This window comes from Polypterus senegalus, chromosome 8 (assembly GCF_016835505.1).
Source record: "Polypterus senegalus isolate Bchr_013 chromosome 8, ASM1683550v1, whole genome shotgun sequence".
Classification (NCBI taxonomy): domain Eukaryota; kingdom Metazoa; phylum Chordata; class Cladistia; order Polypteriformes; family Polypteridae; genus Polypterus; species Polypterus senegalus.
Genome location: NC_053161.1, coordinates 56,492,947 through 56,514,392, shown reverse-complemented (window position 1 = coordinate 56,514,392; position 21,446 = coordinate 56,492,947). Strand labels below are relative to the sequence as shown.

Sequence of the window (21,446 nt, the reverse complement as noted above, 5' to 3'; positions counted from 1 at the left end):
CCCGCAACTTGGTTTTCAAGTTACGAACACGCATATAGAAGCGTGTCATGAGCATGAGGCGGCTATGCAGTGTCCAAAACGAACTTGGCCATTTGCCATGCATAAGATACCATACTGACATTGGCAGGCAAAGGGGCCACCAATTCTTTCTCTGCCCAGGGCCGCCAAGAGCCTAGAGCTGCCCCTGCTAAGCTACACTACTGGCTGGGCTGCTGAGACTGGCCACTGGGCAGAAATGACCATCACGATTAGTAATAGCCCGCATATTTTCACATTTTTTTGCTCTAGTTTTATGTAATTATGTGCTAGTACTGTAAATAGAGAAATTTAAATGCATGACTGTTTTTTTCAATGGGGCACTATTCAGTATTTGTTATTTAATATATCACAGAAGAAAAATGTAAAAAAACCCATAATTTTAACTTTATACTTCACATTTTCAGAGGTCATAACTGTGAGGCATGTTGCATATTTGAACTAAGTTAGATTTCATGGTACTTGTTTCATGGGACCCACATGATACTTATTAGTTGTTGTACAGTATTATTTTCACTTAACATTGCAGAAACAAGAATTTGTGCCAGACAAAATCTTCTTATAAATGAAGACCAGGGACTTGAAAATTGTCCTTGATGTAGGAGGGGAATGTGACTTTGCTCAGCAATCTCATATTTAACAAATTGTGTTTCTTCAGAACTAGGGAGTTGTACCATGTTATTATGAATAAAAGGTGTCATATTGCTTGACTTCTCACTACATACATAACCAATAAAAATGTTTCCTCAGAAGTGCTGTCTAAAAAGTGTCATAACCTAATAGCAAACATGATACCACTAACTGTTATAATGAAAAGCATATTGTGCACATAGGATGGTAAGTAATATTACAATGTGTATTTAATAATGTAGGCTTCTTTCATTGAATTCACTTTCTTTATTGTAGTCCTTAGCCACATCTACTGGAAGCACAAGCTGTCATTGGTCTTAACTACTTAAGTAGTATACCACTATGTCTGTCGGTCTCCAGTGTTGTTTTGCGAGATGGCACCCCAAAAATAGCAAAATGGGTGTGAGGCCTCCAAAATAGTAGAGCTGGCAAAACAATTAAAAATGTCTCAAAATATAGCAAAAAACTATAACAAGAGGGGGAATGACCATAAACCCCCTAGATGTAGACAGCAATATGAATAAATGATCTTTAGAAATTTAAGATAGATTTGATAAAAATAGAAAAATACAAGCAAAATACTCACAGGAGCAAAAATAGACAAAAACAAGCTGTCTAAAAGGCAGTCCGAAGTTAAGTCACAATATGGAAATCCAGATAGCATGGCAGAGGTTCCATAGAAGAAGGAGAAAATACATTATTTCCATCCAGAATGGGAAGAAGAGTTTCTTTTTACCATGGTTGAGAGATAAGTGTGTATGTATGTTGTGCCACCAAAAGCAAGCACTATCTAAAATAGGAAATCTGGAATGACACCACAGCAGCAACCACGAGAATTTCAAAGACAGGTACCCACCAAAAAGCGTGATCCATGCTCAGAAAGTTAACAAGCTGACATCAGAGTTAAAGGCCCAGCAATTTACTTTCACAAATCCTGTTGCTCAAAGTAAAATTGCTATTGAAGCAACATATTTCAAATAGGTCACTTTTTGGCTAAACATAAGCCTTTTACAGATGATGATATATTGAAAAAAACATTTGACATTACAATAGAGACCGTTTTCAGCCACTTCATAAACAAAGCTCACTTGGTCCTGCAACTGTGATAAGGATGGTTGAGGATCACTGTCAGAGGACGTGGATTAACATGTGTTGAAAGACTTGACACTCTGTGAATTTTTTTCACTATAGTTCAATGAATTCCTGGATGTAATGGACATGGCTCAGTTTGTTGTATTTGTCAGAATGGCTTTCCAAGATTCTTCTACAAAGGAGACTTCCTCACTCTTAGGTACTTTAAGGAGAAAATGAGGGGTGAGGATATTTATACTGTGTTTAAAAAAAATATCTTTGAAAATGACATCCCTCTTCAAAAACTGGTGGTAATTACTACCGGTGGAGCCCTGGCAATGCACAATATGCATTCTGGTTTTATAGTCCTGTCTTGTAAAGACCCTGACTTCGTGAATTTTCATTGTGTGGTTCATCAACAGATCTAGGCTGGTAAGGTCGTGGAATTTTGGCATGTATGGACACTTGTAGTTAGTCTGATAACTCGATACAAGCAAAGTGCTCCAGTGCTTCTTATTGAAGATGTTATTGGGTGAAGTTGATGCTGCTTATGGTGACTTCCATGCTGACATCCAGTGATTGTGTAACAACAAAGTTCTCTAGTGATTTGCTGCTGGAGATAAACGCTTTTCTGTTGACAAAGAACAAGGAGCACAAGGAACTGTCAGATGATGCATGGCTACTGGACATTGGGTTTCTGACAGACTTAACTGTAAAACTGAATGCACTCAACAATGGGATCCAGGGAAAAGATCTATATCTGCCCCATGTGATAAGCGCAGTGAAAGCATTCAAGGAAGAGCTTGGATTTTGGTTCACACAACTAATGAAAGGGAGGCTGATACACTTTCCCAACCTGGGAAAAAAGTCACATGGCATCAAAGCCAAGGGTGATTTTCATCCTGAGCAATACTGTGCCCACCTGGACAAAGTGACAACAGAGTTTTTATTGAGTTAGATGCCATGGAAGATATTGCTGCATTCATCTCAAACTCTTTCCTGCCTATTGATATAGAACAGGTAGCAGCCGATTTCCAGCAAGTATTTGCCTTGCCAAGTGGAGTTAACTTTGAGATGCTTGATTTGCAAAATGACATGGAGCTGAAAGCCAGATCATGGGGCAGTGACTTTTGGGAACTTGTCAGCAGAGAGTTTCCTCTCCTCATCGCATCTGCACTAAGAGTGAGTGCCTACGTTGGTTCCACTTACCTGTGTGAAAATAATCAACCCAAAGTACAGGAGTAGTCTTACTGACAGACACCTCACCGACTGCCTCAGATTAGCTGTTTGTAGCTTTAAACAAAAATACAAAGCACTTATAGACCGCATTTAAGCACAGCCAACACACTGACTGATTAAGTTACGTGACAGAAACTGTTTTGTCTTTTGGAGGCTTTGTGTAATGCACTTCACTTTAATTGTACTGACTGAGAATGTTGTTAGCACAAAGTTAGGTTGTTATACAGATCTACAGTTCCAGTTTTTAAAAAGCTAAATTCTTATAGCAAAACAGCTTTGACTGTTTGATACGTTAGTTACAGTATTATTTTAGTTGGATCAATTTGAAAGCATTTCATGTAATTCAAATACAATACACTTAAATAAAAGCCTCAAGTTGGAATCTCAGTCTGGGCTGTATTTTTCTCTCAACGTTTCATAAGTACATCTTGCCTTTTACCAAGGCTAAGGTCAGGGATCTGTGGCTTAAAGAGGTTGATGACCACTGCAGTAACCACAGACAGAATAGAAAAAGATGAAAAATCCAATATGTCCCAAAAAGACAATACTCATAACAAGACACAATGATCTCCAAATCTGAGTCAAATCTGCTTTGACCTAAATATACAGAGGGAGGATTCGGAAGTGGTGATGTATGGGTGGATCTTTACTGCAAAATGATGTTCTAAGCGACAGCACCACTGGGTCAATGTAGTTGTATTTATGTACATTCAAACAGCCAAAAATATTAATGATTTATACCATTACATTGTCAAATATCTTAACCCAATTCAGGGTTGTGTAGGCCAAAGTTTATCCCAGCATCATTGTGGGCAAATCTGGACCAGTCATCGAAATGGTGCCAGTCCATTACAAGGCCCACTCATGTAGACACTCATACAGCACCTATTTAGAATCGCCAATTAATCTGCCGTACAATTTTGGGATTTGAGAGAAAAATGAGAATAACCAGAAAAGAGATATGTGGGAAAAATGTAAAGTCTATAAAGATATCAAAGTTCAGGATTTGAAGTGAGGAACCTGGATCTGTGATGCAGTCAAACTACCACCAGACAGTCTTCATTATAGTGGCTAGAGGGCATTTCAGTGATGTCTGATGAAATATTTAATGTGGATTATCTTGTTGGAATGTGGGGAAATTCATTTTATGGCAGTGTAATTCTCAGATTCATATATTTGTTTGCTTAGGGATAAATAAAATAATCGAGTATAGTATATATATATATATATATAATATAGTAATAAGCGAGTGTAGGATTGAATGTTCATTTTTAGATATTGAAATATTATGAGTTAAAGTACAACCTTTTTATTAAAGTGAGGGGAGGTGACACCAGAAGTTGAGAAGAAGCCAATTTATAAGGTCTCGGCAGACAGTAACTGGATCCCTGTGCCACTGCAAATACACAGTTAAGTAGTTATACTCTGTAATGCAGTTGGTTTGCTTCCACCTGTTAAAGCCTGTAAAGATCACTGTCTATGAATGACTGACTTAATTCCTCTATCAGTCCTTTAAAATATATTATCTACATTATTCTGGAGACATGCTACATAAATGCTTCTGTTTGAAAAACAGTATTTTAACTGAATTATTGTAAATAGGCTACTACAGTAGATTGTGTAATCAATTTTATTTCAACTATTCTATAACATACTATTTTTTCTTAATCAAATTTAACACTGTAGCACTAGACATAATGCAGGAAAGACTTCGGTCTATCACAGAGTCCGTTCATGCATAGACCCACATCGCACTCACTCAGAGACAATTTGTATCTGCCAATCATTTTAATGCATGTTTTGCAATTAGAAAAATAAAAAACATCTTACAATTGTGACAGAAATTAACTCTTAACAGTGTTACAAATGAAGACTCAATGCTGTGCCTTATATGTCTTTTTCAGTTTTTTTTGCTACTTAATATATTGATGTCAGAAAGTTATACAACACCTGTATTGCCCATATGAAAAGTCAGTTATCCCCTTTCATATTAACTCAAACAGCTGACCAAAGCTAATTGATAGATAGATAGATACTTTATTAATCCAAAGGGGAAATTCACATTAATAATTAGACTTAATTAGACTTAGCTGCTTGAACACAGCCAGGCCTGAATTTAGCCAGCCCTGTTAAATCTACAATGACAGTAAAGCAATCATCACAAGATTTCTAGAAGAACACTATACCTTGATCAAAAGAAATTCCAGGAGAGATAATGGAAATTGTTTAAATTTACCTATAAATCCTTTTAAGGCTATGGGACTCCATAAGACCAAATTGAGAGGCTTTACAAACCTATGGAGAATATTTGAAACAGTAGTAGTCTTCTCAGGATGTGTGTGCCTGCCAAAATCACATCAAGGGCCTAGCAATGACTCCTGTAAAAATTCATTAAGGATCCCAGAAGAACATCCAAAGAGCTGCATGCCTCTCTACCGTCCGCTAAGGTCAGTGTACATACAGTATAAGAAAATTAGAAAGAGATTGAGTAAAAATGGATTTTATCAGAGAGCAGCTAGGCAGAAATGTCTGCCATCCAGGAGTAAAATCAGCGCTGGAGTCGCATTTGTAAAGAAACATATGGGTGATCCCAAAGCCTTTATGGAATAATGTTCTATGGACAGATATTTCAAAAGTAGATCTCTATGGACAACTTAAGGCCCACCATGTTGGACAGAAACTATCATATGCACAGTAAAACATTGGCGTGTTAGTTGGATGGTGTGGGGATGCTTTGCTGCCTCAACACCTGGAAGATCTGCTATTATTGAAGGAATTATGGGTTCTGCACTTTACAAATATATTATTAAGGAAGATATAGAGTTGTATATCTATCACTTGAAACTGAAACATCATTATGTGACACAGCAGGGCAAAGATATACAGTAAAACACAAAAACAAGTTTACAAATGAATGGCTCAGAAGAAGCAACATTTAACCTTTAAAGTGGCCTAGTTAAATTCCTGACTTGAACCAAACTGAGATGCTGTAGCAGAATCTGAATTGCGCAGTACCAAGTATATTATCAACATTCCTACCTTGTGGTGGGTAACTGAAGTGTTTCATTAACTTTGCTGTGCATATTAAAATGAAGAAGATTCACAATGAGCCAAAAGTATTAATGAATAATAATGGGAAAAATTAAACAGATGTCTCATTTTCCATTTTTTTTACACACAGCCATTCCAACATCATTTTTTTCCAAAATCATTCCATTTTACTATAACTCTTTTAATGAGCTGCATGCTGCTGTATTACTGGTAGTTGCATGTGCATACCATATGATATTCAATAGCAGGGTTCCTACAAGTTTGGCCATGGCAGGCCACGATGGCAGCAGTTTTTTTGTTCAAAGCCAGTTTCTTAATTTGAAGCCAAATATAATTAATGAGCAGAGAATCTCATAATAAAAATGTTGAAATGTCTTGTCTGAAGTGCCCTGTCTCAGCTGAAACTATTTGAAATGCATGAAAAGCCAACAAGATGTTGAAAATGTCTTGGGCCTTCATGAATCAACATAGAAGGTCAAATTATTTGCCAAATACTGTCCAGAGAAAGATCAGACACTGAGGAGACATTCTAAAATGTCCAAAGAAGTGCCTGCATGAACAAAAATATATCAAAAACTATAATATATCTGAAAAACTTTCTAAAACATGACACCTCCAATGCAACACATTGTAGCTTTGAGCTCACACTGAACCAAATTCTGTACATTGTCATTTTTTTGTTAATGTGAGTTTTCTGTACAACAGGAGTTCTCAAACTCTCAGTCCCGGGGACCCTCTGCGGCTGCAGGTTTTTGTTCCAACCAGATTGACAATCAGTGTTAATTATTCTACATTCAGAAAAGCACAATAGCATGATTTTCACATTTATAAAGTATTTAAAGTATTTGTATTGTTTCAACATCTTTAAAAGCCTAAATTAAGGGGGGAAGAGAAAGAGAGCAGGCTTGATCTATATCTAATCTATCATCTCAATCTTTATAACTATCAACGTAATAATAAGCTGCATGGCAACAACTCTTGGGGGAATAGGAAATTAAGACCTAAACTATTTCACTTCCAGTTAAGACTATAAAATGACATCAAAAACTCAGAATCAGTGTCTCCATGATGGGACAGTTAACTTCGTAAGCTGGAATGTTAAAGGCCTGAATCACGAATTAAAGAGAAAGAAAGTACTTTCTCACCTAACAGGTCTAAATGCTAAAATAGTATTTTTACAGGAAACCCACTTACTAAGTAAGGATCAGTTCCGCCTGCAAAAAGACTGGACTGGCCAAATGTTCCATTCTAGTTTTACAAAGAAAACTAGAGGGGTGGGAATTCTCATACATAGAACAGTACCATTTGTAGCATCAGATGTAGTATTGGATCCTGAAGGGAGATATGTGATGGTCATGGGAGACTTATCTAACTGTAAAATGATTTTGATAAATGTTTATGCACCTAATGTTGATGATAAGGAATTTATACAAAATTTATTTGCATCCATTCCCAATCTGAACACTCATAAACTTATAATGGCTGGGGACTTTAATTGTGTTCTAAATCCACTTTTAGATAAGACTTCCTCCACAGGAGGAACGGCAACTAACACCACAAAGATAATTACAAAGTTTATAACTGATCACAACTTATCAGATCCCTGGAGGTTTTTAAACCCAAATTCAAGAACATATTCTTTCTACTCACCAGTACATCATTGCTACTCAAGGATTGATTACTTCTTTATAGATAATAACTTCTTGCCTAAGATTAAATCTTGTAAATACGATGCTATTGTTATTTCAGACCATGCTCCGATGATCTTGGAGCTGAAATTACTAAGCCCCATACACTCACCCCAGATGGCGCTCAATCCGCTTCTATTAGCTGACGAGAATTGTACTGAATTTATATCCAAACAAATTGAATTCTTTCTAGAGACAAATACATCCCCTGAGATCTCTGCAGGAATACTCTGGGAAACTCTTAAGGCCTTCTTAAGAGGACAGATTATCTCATATCTTTCCCACAGAAATAAATCCAGAGCGAAGAAAGTAGCAGAGATAAAAAGCGAAATTACTAAAATAGATGAAGAACATGCCAGACTACCAAGCGAGACTCTACATAAGAGGAGGCAGGCTCTACATTCAGAATTAAACCTCTTGACAACTAAAGAAACTGAACAACTAATTTACAAATCCAGACATCATTATTATGAACATGGAGAAAGCTAATAAGCTTTTAGCGCAACAAATTCACAAGCAAGATGTAGCAACGCAATCTCGTAATTACTAACACTAACGGAGATAAAATCATCGAACACAAAAATATAATGTACACTTTTAGAGACTACTATAAATCCCTATATACTACTGAGTTTAAAGAAGACAATATACAATCTAATGCATTTCTGGATAAATTACAGATACCACAAATTGACGCTTTTAGTGTGGAGGAACTCGATAAACCTCTGTCATTATCAGAATTACTGGATGCTATAAAGTCACTCCAAGGTGGAAAAGCAGCAGGCCCTGACGGCTACCCTGCAGAGTTTTACAAGAAATTCTCCGCTCAGCTAGCTCCCTCCTATTAGCAACATTTACAGAAGCCAGAGATAACCAATCTCTTCCACAAACCTTTAGCCAAGCACTAATCACTGTCTTTCCAAAACAAAATAAGGACTTATTACAATGTGCATCATACAGACCAATTTCACTTCTGAATAACGACGTTAAAATACTCTCTAAAATCATAGCTAGAAGGATGGAGAAAGTGCTCCCTCAGTAATATCACAAGACCAAACTGGATTTATTAGGGGCCGACACTTATCTTCAAATCTTCGACGCCTGTTTAATGTAATATACTCACCAACTAAATCAAACACCCCAGAAATATTATTATCATTGGATGCAGAAAAAGCATTCGACATGATTGAATGGAAATACCTTTTACTATTTTGGAGAAGTTTGGGTTTGGCCCAACATTTGTGCATGGATTAAATTACTGTATACTAACCCAGAAGCTTCAGTTTGCATCAATAACATTTGCTCAGACTACTTTAAACTAGAGCGTGGCACAAGACAAGGATGCCCTTTGTCACCACTGCTGTTTGCAATTGCCATTGAACCACTGGCAATACATTGTCGAAATACTGATCAGATAAAGGGGATTAGCAGAGAAGGACTGGAACAGAAAATCTCATTATATGCAGATGACATGGTACTGTATATATCGGACCCAGAAAATTCTGTGCCTGCAGTCTTAGCAGCACTCACAGAATTTCAAAAGCTCTCTGGTCTCAGAATTAATCTGAATAAAAGTGTACTCTTTCCGGTGAATTCTCAAGCATATAATATTAGATTAGACACCCTTCCTTTTATCATTGCAGAACAGTTTAAATACCTCGGGGTAAACATCACAAGTAAACATAAAGCTCTTTATCAACAAAATTTATGTCTGCATGGAAAAAATTAAACAAGACTTGCATAGATGGTCAACCCTTCATCTCACACTAGCTGGAAGAATTAACACTGTTAAGATGAATATTCTTCCTAAGCTCCTTTTTTTATTTCAAAACATACCAATATACATTAATAAATCGTTCTTTAAGCAATTAGATTCAACAATAACCTCATTTATTTGGAATTCTAAACATCCACGCATCAAAAGAGCGACCCTACAAAGACAAAAGGCAGAAGGCGGCATGGCTCTACCTAACTTCCAGTTTTATTACTGGGTGGCAAATATACAGTCGATAAGAACCTGGACACAAATAGAAGAACATACACAGGCTTGGACATCTCCCAGGGCTGAATATTTTTCCAAAAACTAACATTTTTTAAAAAAGAACACAAAGCAATTGTTTAACATATCAAATCAACAAAAAATATTTACTTTTGACAAATATTACTGTCTTGCATGTTGTATGAGCCTGCATACTCTATGATTTCACATACATATCACATACATTTTACACAGCAAAGTCCTGCAAAGTCTGATCTCGGTCCAAGCAGCCAATTTCAGTCATTGCCACATTGCACTGCTTACAATACGTGTTGCTTTAGTGCCTACTTTTCAATTGTCTGTTGCTGCACTTTCTCACATATATTGTTAGTGTGTGCTGTAGAGAGACAAGTCACCCTTTTGCCATTGTGCCATTCCACTGCCACCAAGTTTTCTGCCCGCATGAAAACCGTATTGTCACCTCTTTTCATCTTCTGAAACTTTATGAACTTTATGCATGGCATTATAGCCCGGCTCACCCCATGGGATTTGCTTCTGTTTATTACAGAAGTGAATAAAACTTTGCAGCAGCACGTACCTATCACCATGCTACATAACCTGTCCAAAGCCACCAGGGACAAAGCACGCTTTGGACCAATGCTCCCTGAAGTTATATCACCAGTTCTGTCCCATCTCTATTTGTAATACCACAGCACGCTTCATCTCGTCTTTTGTTGTGTGTTTACACTTTGAAAAATGAGAATGCGATGCAAACGCAGCCCGCGATTGAAAAAATTTCTCTGCCTACCTGTTTATCTCGTCTGGCGGTAGCTGAAAAGCAGCATCAGGAGAGAGCAGCCTGAAGTACAGCAGCTGGTGATCTGTCGTGTCCAACAGCAAGCCATGCCGTCTTGTGAAGTCCAGTAGCCAGCTCGGCTCTCAACGGATCAATGTCTGTGTATTTATCCCACGCAACCTTGCTGTAGATGCATCGGCTGCGCCGCTCAGCTGGCAGCAGATCTGCTGGGGCTGCATCGGCTGGTGTTTGATCAGCTGATGCCGGCTTCTCACTCTCTTGCTCAATCTCCTGATCACTGTCAATAAAATTCGATTCTGAAAAATCAGAGTCCGACTCCGCTATAATGCGCAAAACATTGTCATTGTCTGCCGAGTGTTTTCTTTTCTGCACTCACCTCGCTCCATTGTCACATGTCGATACCATCTTGCCATTGTTTACATTTCGCAACTCACGCACACGCTAGGATTAGTTGCCGAGTCAACGAGTCTATCATTCTTCCAAGCACAGAGGGAATGCCTGTGACGTGACAGTGAGATTTGTCGCCATTAACAGCTGATTATCGCCTCTATCCCTGGATGTCGACTTTAGTCGACATTCGCCCTCAACCCCTCCTGTCGACAAAAGTCGACATCCGCCCTAAAAGAGGTAAAATCCTGCAGTACTTCTTTGTATTCCCTGCTCTGCGCTCCAATAAACACACGTTATCGGCAATACACTAATAACCCAATTGTGCTCCACTCACTTAGAATCTGGAACCAATGTAGAAACATTTTAAGACGGAGAAGCTTCTTTCTGTGGCACCCCTGCAAAAGAACCACCTCTTTCAACCTTCACAAACATATGCAGTTTTTAATATCTGAAAATAATTTGGAATTAACTGGCTTAGAGATCTTTATATAGACAACGTCTTTGCATCCTATGAACAATTACATTCCAAATTTAACATTCCAGCTACACATTTCTTTCACTATCTTCAAATCAGGAACTTTGTTAAACAGAACCTTCCAGATTTTCCTCATCTTGCACCCTCATCCACGCTGGAAAAAATATTGCTCAATTTTGAGGAATTAGACTCCATCTCTACAATATATAAAATCATTTTACAATCCCTTCCTTTCAAAGATCCAAGAGGACACTGGGAAAATGACCTCTCAATTAATATATCAGAAAAGGAGTGGAAAGTAGCAATGCAGAGAATTCACTCAAGCTCCATATGCATAAAGCATACAATTATACAACTCAAAATTATATATCAAGCACATCTGTCTCGACTAAAACTCTCCAAAATGTTTCCAGGGCATGATCCAACCTGCGAACGTTGCAACCAAGCCCCAGCCTTACTAGGTCACTTGTTCTGGGCCTGCACCAAATTAACATTATTCTGGACAAAAATTTTTAATTACCTTTCAGACAGCCTTGGACTCACAATCCCTCCTAACCCATTAACAGCTGTGTTTGGGGTTCTTCCAGAGGGTCTTAAAGTGGAGAAGGACAAACAAATTGTGATTGCATTCACTACACTGTTGGCACGCAGACTTATTCTGATAAACTGGAAGAACCCAAACTCTCCTCTTTTAAGTCAGTGGGAAACTGATGTGTTATATTATTTAAAATTGGAAAAAATCAAATACTCAGTTAGAGGATCTGTACAGACTCAAAACATGGCAGGATCTAATCAGTAATATTTTAAAATAAGTTTATAAAGCACAGAGAATTTATTAATTTAGGTATTTTTACAAGCCTTAAATTTTACACCGTTTGGCTTGCTCTCTCTCTCAAGGGTGGGGATCGATCTGTTCTTAACATAATTCTTTTTTTTGTAAAAACTTGATTGCTATGTATTGATTGTAATAAAATTAATAAATAAAAAAATAAAAAAAGCCTAATTTTTATTTCTATTATTTTGACCTTTGTCTGTGTAGTTTGCTACGTTTGCTGTATCCTAATAAAGACAATTAAAAAAGAAGCAGAGCAGGTACTTGGGAAAACAACATTTAATGATGAAAGGCTGCAACTACTTTAGCATCAGACACACTTAATAGTAAATAATGGATTAAATATCCAGGAAACCTGGAAAAAAACTAAAATCCATTTCTCATATACCTGCTTATTGCATTGTAATAAAATTTAAAAAACTTAGTTTTGTAATTTTTAAATTGACTCCAAAACAAAGAAACTGGGTAATAACAGATTACTTAATTAAGCTAGCAGTCCAATTAAAAACAAAAGTTAGTGGAACCAAAACCTGCGATCTTGACGGGGTCTACCCGTGGACCCCAATACAACCAGGGCAGTCGCCCCCTCGCGGTCTGGAGGAGGTACAAGCCCTCCTCCGGTCCTCCTGGGCGACCTGGCTGGGCTCCACCCCACCCGCATGCGACATATATATATATATATATATATACACTAGCAGAATACCCGCGCTTAGCAGCGGAGAAGTAGTGTATTAAAGAAGTTATGAAAAAGAAAAGGAAAATTTTAAAAAATAACGTAACATGATTGTTAATGTGTTCTCATATATATATATATATATATCTATATCTATCTACAGTAATCCCTCGCTATATTGCGCTTCGACTTTTGCGGCGTCACTCTATCGCGAATTTTAAATGTAAGCACATCTAAATATATATCACGGATTTTTCGCTGGTTCGCCGCTTTCTGCGAACAATGGGTCTTTTAATTTATGGTACATGTTTCCTCAGTTTGTTTGCCCAGTTGATTTCATACAAGGGACGCTATTGGCGGATGGCTTAGAAGCTACCCAATCAGAGCATGTATTACATATTAACTAAAACTCCTCAATGATATAAGATATGCTTCCTGCGCGGTGCTTGATTGTTTGCTTGTCTCTGCCTCTATCTCACCCTCTCTGACATTCTCTGTGCCTGACGGAGGGGGTGTGAGCAGAGGGGCTGTTTGCATAACATATATAACATATATAAACTGCTCAAAAAAATTAAAGGAACACTTTGAAAACACATCATATCTCAATGGGAAAAAGAAATCCTCCTGGATATCTATACTGATATAGACTGGGTAATGTGTTAGGAACGAAAGGATGCCACATCATTTGATTGAAATGAAAATGATCAACCTACAGAGCCCTGAATTCAAAGACGCCCAAAAAATCAGAGTGAAAAAATTATGTGGCAGGCTAGTCCATTTTGCCAAAATTTTATTGCAGCATCTCAAAATTGTACGCAGCACTTTGTATGGCCCCTGTGTTCTTGTATACATGCGTGACAACATCGGTGTATGCTTCTAATGAGATGAAAGATGGTATTGTGGGGGATCTCCTCCCAGATCTGGACAGTCTGAGCTGCAATCTGGTGGCATTGGATGGACCAAAACATAATGTCCCAGAGATGTTCTATTGGATTTAGGTCAGGAAAGTGTGGTGGCCAGTCAATGGTATCAATTCCTTCATCCTCCAGGAACTGCCTGCATACTCTCACCACATGAGGCCAGGAATTGTCGTGCACCAGGAGCCACTGTACCAGCATAGGGTCTGACAATGGGTCCAAGGATTTCATCCTGATACCTAATGGCAGCCAAGGTGCCTTTGTCAAGCCTGTAGCGGTCTGTGTGACCCTCCATGGATATGCCTCCCCAGACAATCATTAACCCACCACCAAACTGCTCATGCTGAATGATGTTACAGGCAGCATAATGTTCTCCATAGCTTCTCCAGACCCTTTCACTTCTATCACGTGCTCAGGGTGAACTTGCTCTCATCTGTAAAAAGCACAGGGCACCAGTGGTGCATCTGCCAATTCTGGTATTCTATGGCGAATGCCAATCGAGCTGCATGCTGCTGGGCAGTGAGCTCAGGGCCCATTAGAGGACATGGGGCCCTTGCGTCACCCTCATTTCTGGTTGTTTGGTCAGAGACATTTACACCAGTGGCCTGCTGGAGGTCATTTTGTAGGGCTCTGGCAGTGCTCATCCTGCTCCTCCTTGCCCAAAGGAGCAGATACTGGTCCTGCTGATGGGTTATGGACCTTCTATGGCCCTCTCCAGCTCTCCTAGAGTAACTGCTTGTCTCCTAGAATCTCCTCCATGCCCTTGAGACTGTGCAGGGAGACACAGCAAACCTTCTGGCAATGACACGTATTGATGTGCCATCCTGGAGAAGTTGGACTACCTGTGCAACCTCTGTAGGGTCCAGGTATCGCCTCATGCTACCAGTAGTGACACTGACTGTAGCCAAATGCAAAACTAGTGAAGAAACAGTCAGAAAAGATGAGGATGGAAAAATGTCAGTGGCCTCCACCTGTTAAACTATTCCTGTTTTGGGGGTCATCTCATTGTTGCCCCTCTAGTGCATCTGTTGTTAATTTCATTAACACCACAGCAGCTGAAACTGATTAACAACCCCCTCAGCTACTTAACTGACCAGATTAATATCCCATAAGTTTCATTGACTTTATGCTATACTCTGATTAAAAGTGTTCCTTTAATTCTTTTGAGCAGTATATATATATATATATATATATATATATACACACATATATATATATATATATATATATATATATATATATATAATATATACAGTGGTACCTCGGTATACGTCTGCTTTGGAATAAGTCCAACATGGTATACCTCCTGTTTGGACACAAATAATTTTGCTTGGTATACGACCTTTGTTTGGAATACAACTCGCGTGCTAACCTTGTTTACCTCTCTCGAGACAAAGCCACGACTGCCCACGTGCAAAGTGTGATTAAATGCGTGATTTTTGAACGCGTTATGGAGCACATGCATCAAAGCTTCTCAGCTGTGCTTGTGCTAAGAAAAGGAAACATTTTAAAAATAACGTAACACAATTGTCAATGTAACCTTTTGTAAGTAGTGCCTGGAGGATTCAGTGTGGAGAAACTGTAGAGACAGTGTGTGTATTAACTTGTGGATTTTAATTTGAGTATTTGGTGGCAGCGTCACAAAGTTAGCTGCGGAGCTCAGCTCAGAGCAAAATGAGGTGAATGGGAGGGAAGATGATGACGTGACCCGCCTTAACTGTTAATCCCCCACAAACACAGTCTCTCGGAATTTGCATAAGCACAGCCCTTCACGTGCAATTTTAACTTAGTTACAAAGTGATCAAAACTCTCGTTTATATCCTGCGTCCTCTCATTAAACTTGTATCCCGCATTACCCGTGGGTATGACAAATGCCAGCGGCAGCCTGTCTAAGAACTTAATTTAAACTTTAGGTTTACACCTTGCTTTGTTTCCAAAGTAGCAGCACTCATGAATATGGTTGTATATGTCACTTGCTCGCTTCTTATTGTTTCGCTGCCTTCTCAATTATATAATGCATGTTTTCTTCATCGCTTTTTGGAGCTCTTCCTGGTTTTCTACGCACTGCGTTGACAGTCAGTTCACGTGATTACGTGGGAGGCGTGATGATGTCACACGAAGATCCGCCCCCCACGGCTTTCGAGCTCAACTCCATTACAGTAAATGGAGAAAAATAGCTTCCAGTTATGGCCATTATGCATAGAATTTCGAAATGAAACCTGCCCAACTTTTGTAAGGAAGCTGTAAGGAATGAGCCTGCCAAATTTCAGCCTACCTACACGGGGACTTGTAGAGTCAGTGAGTGAGTGAGTCAGTCAGTCAGTGAGGGCTTTATATATACTCAGCAAAAAAAGAAACGTCCTCTGACTTTCAACTGTTTTTACTTTCTGTAAACTTAATGTGTAAATATTTGTATGAACAGTAAAAGAGTCAACACCATAAGACATAAACTAAAAATGTTTCACAATGTGTCCCTGAATGAAGGGAGGCTCAAAATCAAAGTACCAGTCAGTATCTGGTGTGGCCACCAGCTGCTTGAAGTACTGCAGTGCATCTTCTCCTCATGGACTGGACCAGATTTGTCAGTTCTTGCTGTGAGATGTTATCCCACTCTTCCACCAAGGCACCTGCAAGTTCCTGGACATTTCTGGGGGGAATGGCCCTAGCCCTCACCCTGCGATCCAACAGGTCCCAGACGTGCTCAATGGGATTGAGACCTGGGCTCTTCCACTGCGAGGATGATCAGCTGTCCTTCCTGTCTCCCTGTAGCTGTCTTAGGCGTCTCACAGTGCGGACATGGCAATTTATTGCCCTAGCCACATCAGCAGTCCTCATGCCTCCCTGCAGCATGCCTAATGCACGTTCACGCAGATGAGCAGGGACCCTGGGCATCTTTCTTTGGGTGTTTTTCACAGTCGGTAGACAAGTCTCTTTAGTGTCCCATGCTTTTAGAACTGTGACCTTAAATGCCTACTTTCTGTAAGCTGTTAAGGTCTTAACGACCATTCCACAGGTGCATGTTAATTAATTGATTATGGTTAATTGAACATGCATGGAAAATATTGTTTAAACCCTTTACAATGAAGATCTGTAAAGTTATTTGGATTTTAAAACATTATTGTTGAAATACACAGTCCTGAAAAAGGGACGTTTCTACCTCCCAGCTCAGCTCCTTGTCTGGAGCGAGGCACCGCCCTTTTATAGCCCCTGACCCGGAGGTGTTCCTGTCCCAACAGACCACAGTTCCTTATTCCTTCCGGGTCAGGGCAAACAGTCCTTTTCTTCACCCCGGGAGCACGTTGTTCCTTCCTGTCACATGACCGTGACGTACTCCCGGGTCATAAGGCACGACAGAGCCCATAAGTCCCCCCACAGCGACTCCTGGTTGTAAAAATACTACAAAGTCCATGAGGCCCTGCTGGACCTCGGGGCATGATCCTGCTGTCGGAGAGCTCCTCCTAGCGGCCTGGGGTTGAGGACCGGCATGGAAAGCCGGTAGTCCTCCACAATATATATATATATATATATATATATAAACTCTTTGGGGTCCGAGCAACTGTTGCTGGGGGTGCCAGACTCCATCAAGGAAGAAAAATGAAAAACATTATTTGTACAATATCTTAATTTATTTATCCATTCCTAAGTAATTAAATGGACAGGCTATTTCGTATCAGTGCAATACGCTGTTTGTTAAAACGGATGACTCCCGATCTTACGTGCAAGTCTGCGTGGATATTATGAACTATCGTATCTGTTCAAGTTCTATTTAAATTTTAAATAGAAGGAATTTTTATTTAGTTGACAGAAATATCTTTGGTAGGAATGTAAGTTAAATGTAGGCATTATTGCATAAATTTTTCTTCACCATACAAATGTAGAGAGTAAATTCGCCTTACGTTCCAACCAAAGATATTTGTGTTGACTAAATAGAACTTGAAAAGATATATTTTTTCGAATTCAGATCAAGCCCGCGTGCTATTGTGGTTTCACCTGCGTGCCTCAATAAGTCACCCTCCCCTCGCTCTTACTTTTTTACCGTTCATCTAATGAATACACTGAGTATGGCTTTACCAAAACAATCATTGATGGCGAATAAAGTATCCATTATTCATAAAGCCAATTGGTGATGTGTCTTTCTGCGTTAACCGCATATTTTTTCATACGTCTCAAACCAAGGGGATGCGAGGGTAAAATGAATCGGGAAGCGCGTGTACATATTCAGTGCACCCCCTCTCGGGAATCGAACCTCGGACGTCGGCGCTAAAGGCGAAGCTTCTACCATTGCGCCACGGCGTGTGGTTTGTCTATTTGAGAGTATGTAGATCGGGGTATATATATACATATATATATATACCCGCGCTTCGCAGCGGAGAAGTAGTGTGTTAAAGAAATTACGAAAAAGAAAATGGAACATTTTAAAAATAACGTAACATGAATGTCAATATACAGTAATTGTTTTGTGAGTGTTGCTGTCATCAAGGATTTGATTATCATTATTTCTTTCAATCAGGTTTGTATTTGTAGGATGTGTTGTGTTCAAGTTACATTCCGTGTTTGTCAATCGTAGTAAAGATAACAGGTTTCATTCATCGATTCGTATCTTACTGCATCAATAAACAGCTTGTCATACTCTTTGTCTGAGACGTGACACACTGCATGCACGGGTTTTTTTTTACACTGCCTTCCTTTAGCGGAACATTAACTTTTTCCACCGTGTGCTTTGTTTCGCAGTATATGCTTGTGTGTATCACATGCTTCATATTTTTTTGCTGCCTTCTCAATTGTGTAATTCGGTTTTTGTTCAGCACTCTTTGGAACTATTGCTTTTTGTCTGTGCACTGCGTCATTTCACGTGAGCCGCTCGGTGTACATGCATCGAAGGTTCCCTGCTGTGCTGGTGCCATCTCGTGCGATGTCCACGGCTGCATTTAATGTTAGCTAAGACCCGGAACTTAAGTTTCTCTCGCAGTTTCGCCAAACACCACCCTGACCATCTCATCTTCCTCTGCATAAGCACAGTCCTTCACCCGTGAATATTTAGCGGCAGTGTTTCTATTGGAATGCCGCTGACGGACGGCCTTCTATGGGCAGGCACTAAATTACAACATCGAGCAGAAAACTATTATAGTATATGGATGTAAAAATAGGTTCCAGTTATGACCATTACGCGTATAATTTCGAAATGAAACCTGCCCAACTTTTGTAAGTAAGCTGTAAGGAATGAGCCTGCCAAATTTCAGCCTTCTACCTACACGGGAAGTTGGAGAATTAGTGATGAGTCAGTGAGTGAGGGCTTTGCCTTTTATTAGTATAGATTCAGCATGCTAGCTTTAAGTAGCTGCAGTCTTTTAGTATTGATTGTGTAGGTGTCTCTTCTGCTGCTTGTGAATTATCATTGCTTCCTTAATTAGAATCTAACAAAAAAAGAATAAAAAAGTTGTATTAAAAGTAAAACGGCAACAACAACATTTAAAGCTTGGAACTTAAATACAAATATTTCTAAATTCATGTAATTTCTATACATTTCACACTTCTGTGCATTTCTGATTGCAGAAAAACAGATCAGTTTGAGGTAAATTTATTAAAACAAAATTTGCAGTTACAATGAGCCCCCAGACTGAGTTAGAGAAAAACTGATCTAACTTGGTACCATTTTTAGCTGTGTGTGTTCATCATGAAATATCTTTTTAAATAAAATTTTTATAGAATATTTAAAGAAACTGTGGCGAAGAAAAGTGAAGTGCTGACAATTACTACTTTGCTTTGTTTTACAATTCATTTGGATAATATTATCAGAAAAGAGAACTCTACCTTGTAAGATCTTCATATTCCAGAATCAAAGCACTAGCAAGCCATAAAATTAAGCAACAAGTTTCAATATCAGGAAGGACTGGCCCTAATGAATTAATTGGATTGGAAAAACAACCTGTAGTCACTGCAACCCTCCAGGATCGAATGCAACAACTCCTGCACTAGTGTAATAATGTGTACTTCGGTGCTGTTCAAACTTCTTCAGACTCGGTTCCTCTCCTGTCTAATCTTTCTTGGTCACTATGCATGCCTTTTGAATTTAGAAAGACTATTAAAATATAGTTCAGAAAAATAGGTAAATTTTGATTTCATCAGAATATCAATAAATCTGTAAGTATCATCTGTATGACTTTTTTTTTTTTTTTTGGGATAGGTAACTGAACTGGCAGGGTATACAGCACGGGTACACAACATGTTTGTGGTATTTGATGAAGTTCAAAATGGACTTTACAAGCGTTCTGCTGTCACCCAGGTAGCTGCCTCTGATAACAAAAACATTACTAGACCTGAAATGCACATTGATGGCCCTCTTGAGATCAAAGGTAACTATGAATAATGTCACTTTTTTAGCAGTTTTCTTCTCTTTGCACTTTTTTTAGCAGTTTGTTTTCTCTTTGCAAAGATATATTTATTATTTTATTAGTCTATTGTTTGTAGAGTCCACTTTCTTCAGCTGTCTTGTAAATAGAAAAAATGGATTTTCTTTTTGCAATTTAAAAATGTAAATTTTATTTAAACTATTTTATGATGTATATGTTCAAGCAAATTTATTATTATGCACCATTTGTTGTCTAGTTTAATATTTGCATATGTCTTGATTTATGTTGATGGACATGCTTTTATTTTTCATTTATTGAACAGGTAATCTATTTTCTTATTGAAATGTATGATGAATTTTATATTTAACAAATATTGCTTTATGGAATATATTTATGATTAATGTGTTTTTGAAGCCTGATTTACAGCATGTATGTAGCAGCTGTTATGAAACACATTACTTTTAATAGTGCTTCTGGTGTCAAAGCTTGGACTAAGAGTTTCAGTTTTCTGTTATCTCAAAATATTTATTTTCCTATACACAGTAAATGAAAAATATGTTATTTTAGGCAATAACCCTAAGCACTCTATATTCTGGCAAACCCCTTGACTTTTAACCTTCAGAAATTTATCATTATTGTGGTAAATTTAATAGCTTAAATATTCTTGGCAGATTTTTGCTTCCGATTAATGAAACTCTAAATATAAAAATTGTGGAAATAAGCTAATCTTAATAAGAAAGTTATTATTTTCTATATTTTGTACTTTATATAGTGATGTTGCATTTTAGGTAGTTACAGAAATCCTCTTTAAAAACATAATTTTATTGGCATTCAGGGTGTAATCATAATAATACAGCTCTTTTATATATATACATATAGGAAATGTTATTGATGTGGATAACGGAATAATATGTGAAAATGTGCCTGTCATCACTCCAAATGGAGATATGGTAGTATCCAGTTTGAATTTTAAGGTGAGTAATTAGCAAGCATGCCATATGCATTATAATTGTCAAGCCACCATAAGACGATTTCATATTCCATTTTGTCTTCATCCTCCTAGATACTTTTTCCCCTTCAGGTGGGATCCATGTTTACGTCACAGGGTCACCTTGTTAGAAAACAAGACAAAAGTGACTTGTGATGATTGATAAATCCTGATACATGATACTGAGAAGGGAAACTGGAGAACATAAAAACTAAATTTCTGAAATACAGACTAATAGACGAGAACTACAGGAGCTAGTCAGAATATAGTAGTTTAAGGAGACATGTTTCAAAAAACAGACAAATTACAGC

The 21,446-nt window shown here is 38.3% G+C and overlaps 1 protein-coding gene across 1 annotated transcript in view; it reads left to right on the top strand.

Moving 5' to 3' along the window:
• LOC120533954 (ATP-binding cassette sub-family D member 2-like) overlaps positions 1-21,446 on the top strand; it is a 122,828-nt gene that overhangs the window by 47,372 nt on the left and 54,010 nt on the right. The window contains exons 4-5 of the mRNA XM_039761106.1: positions 19,982-20,150; positions 21,027-21,121. Coding sequence (XP_039617040.1) covers positions 19,982-20,150; positions 21,027-21,121 — 264 coding nt within the window. The remainder of the gene's footprint in view (positions 1-19,981; positions 20,151-21,026; positions 21,122-21,446) is intronic.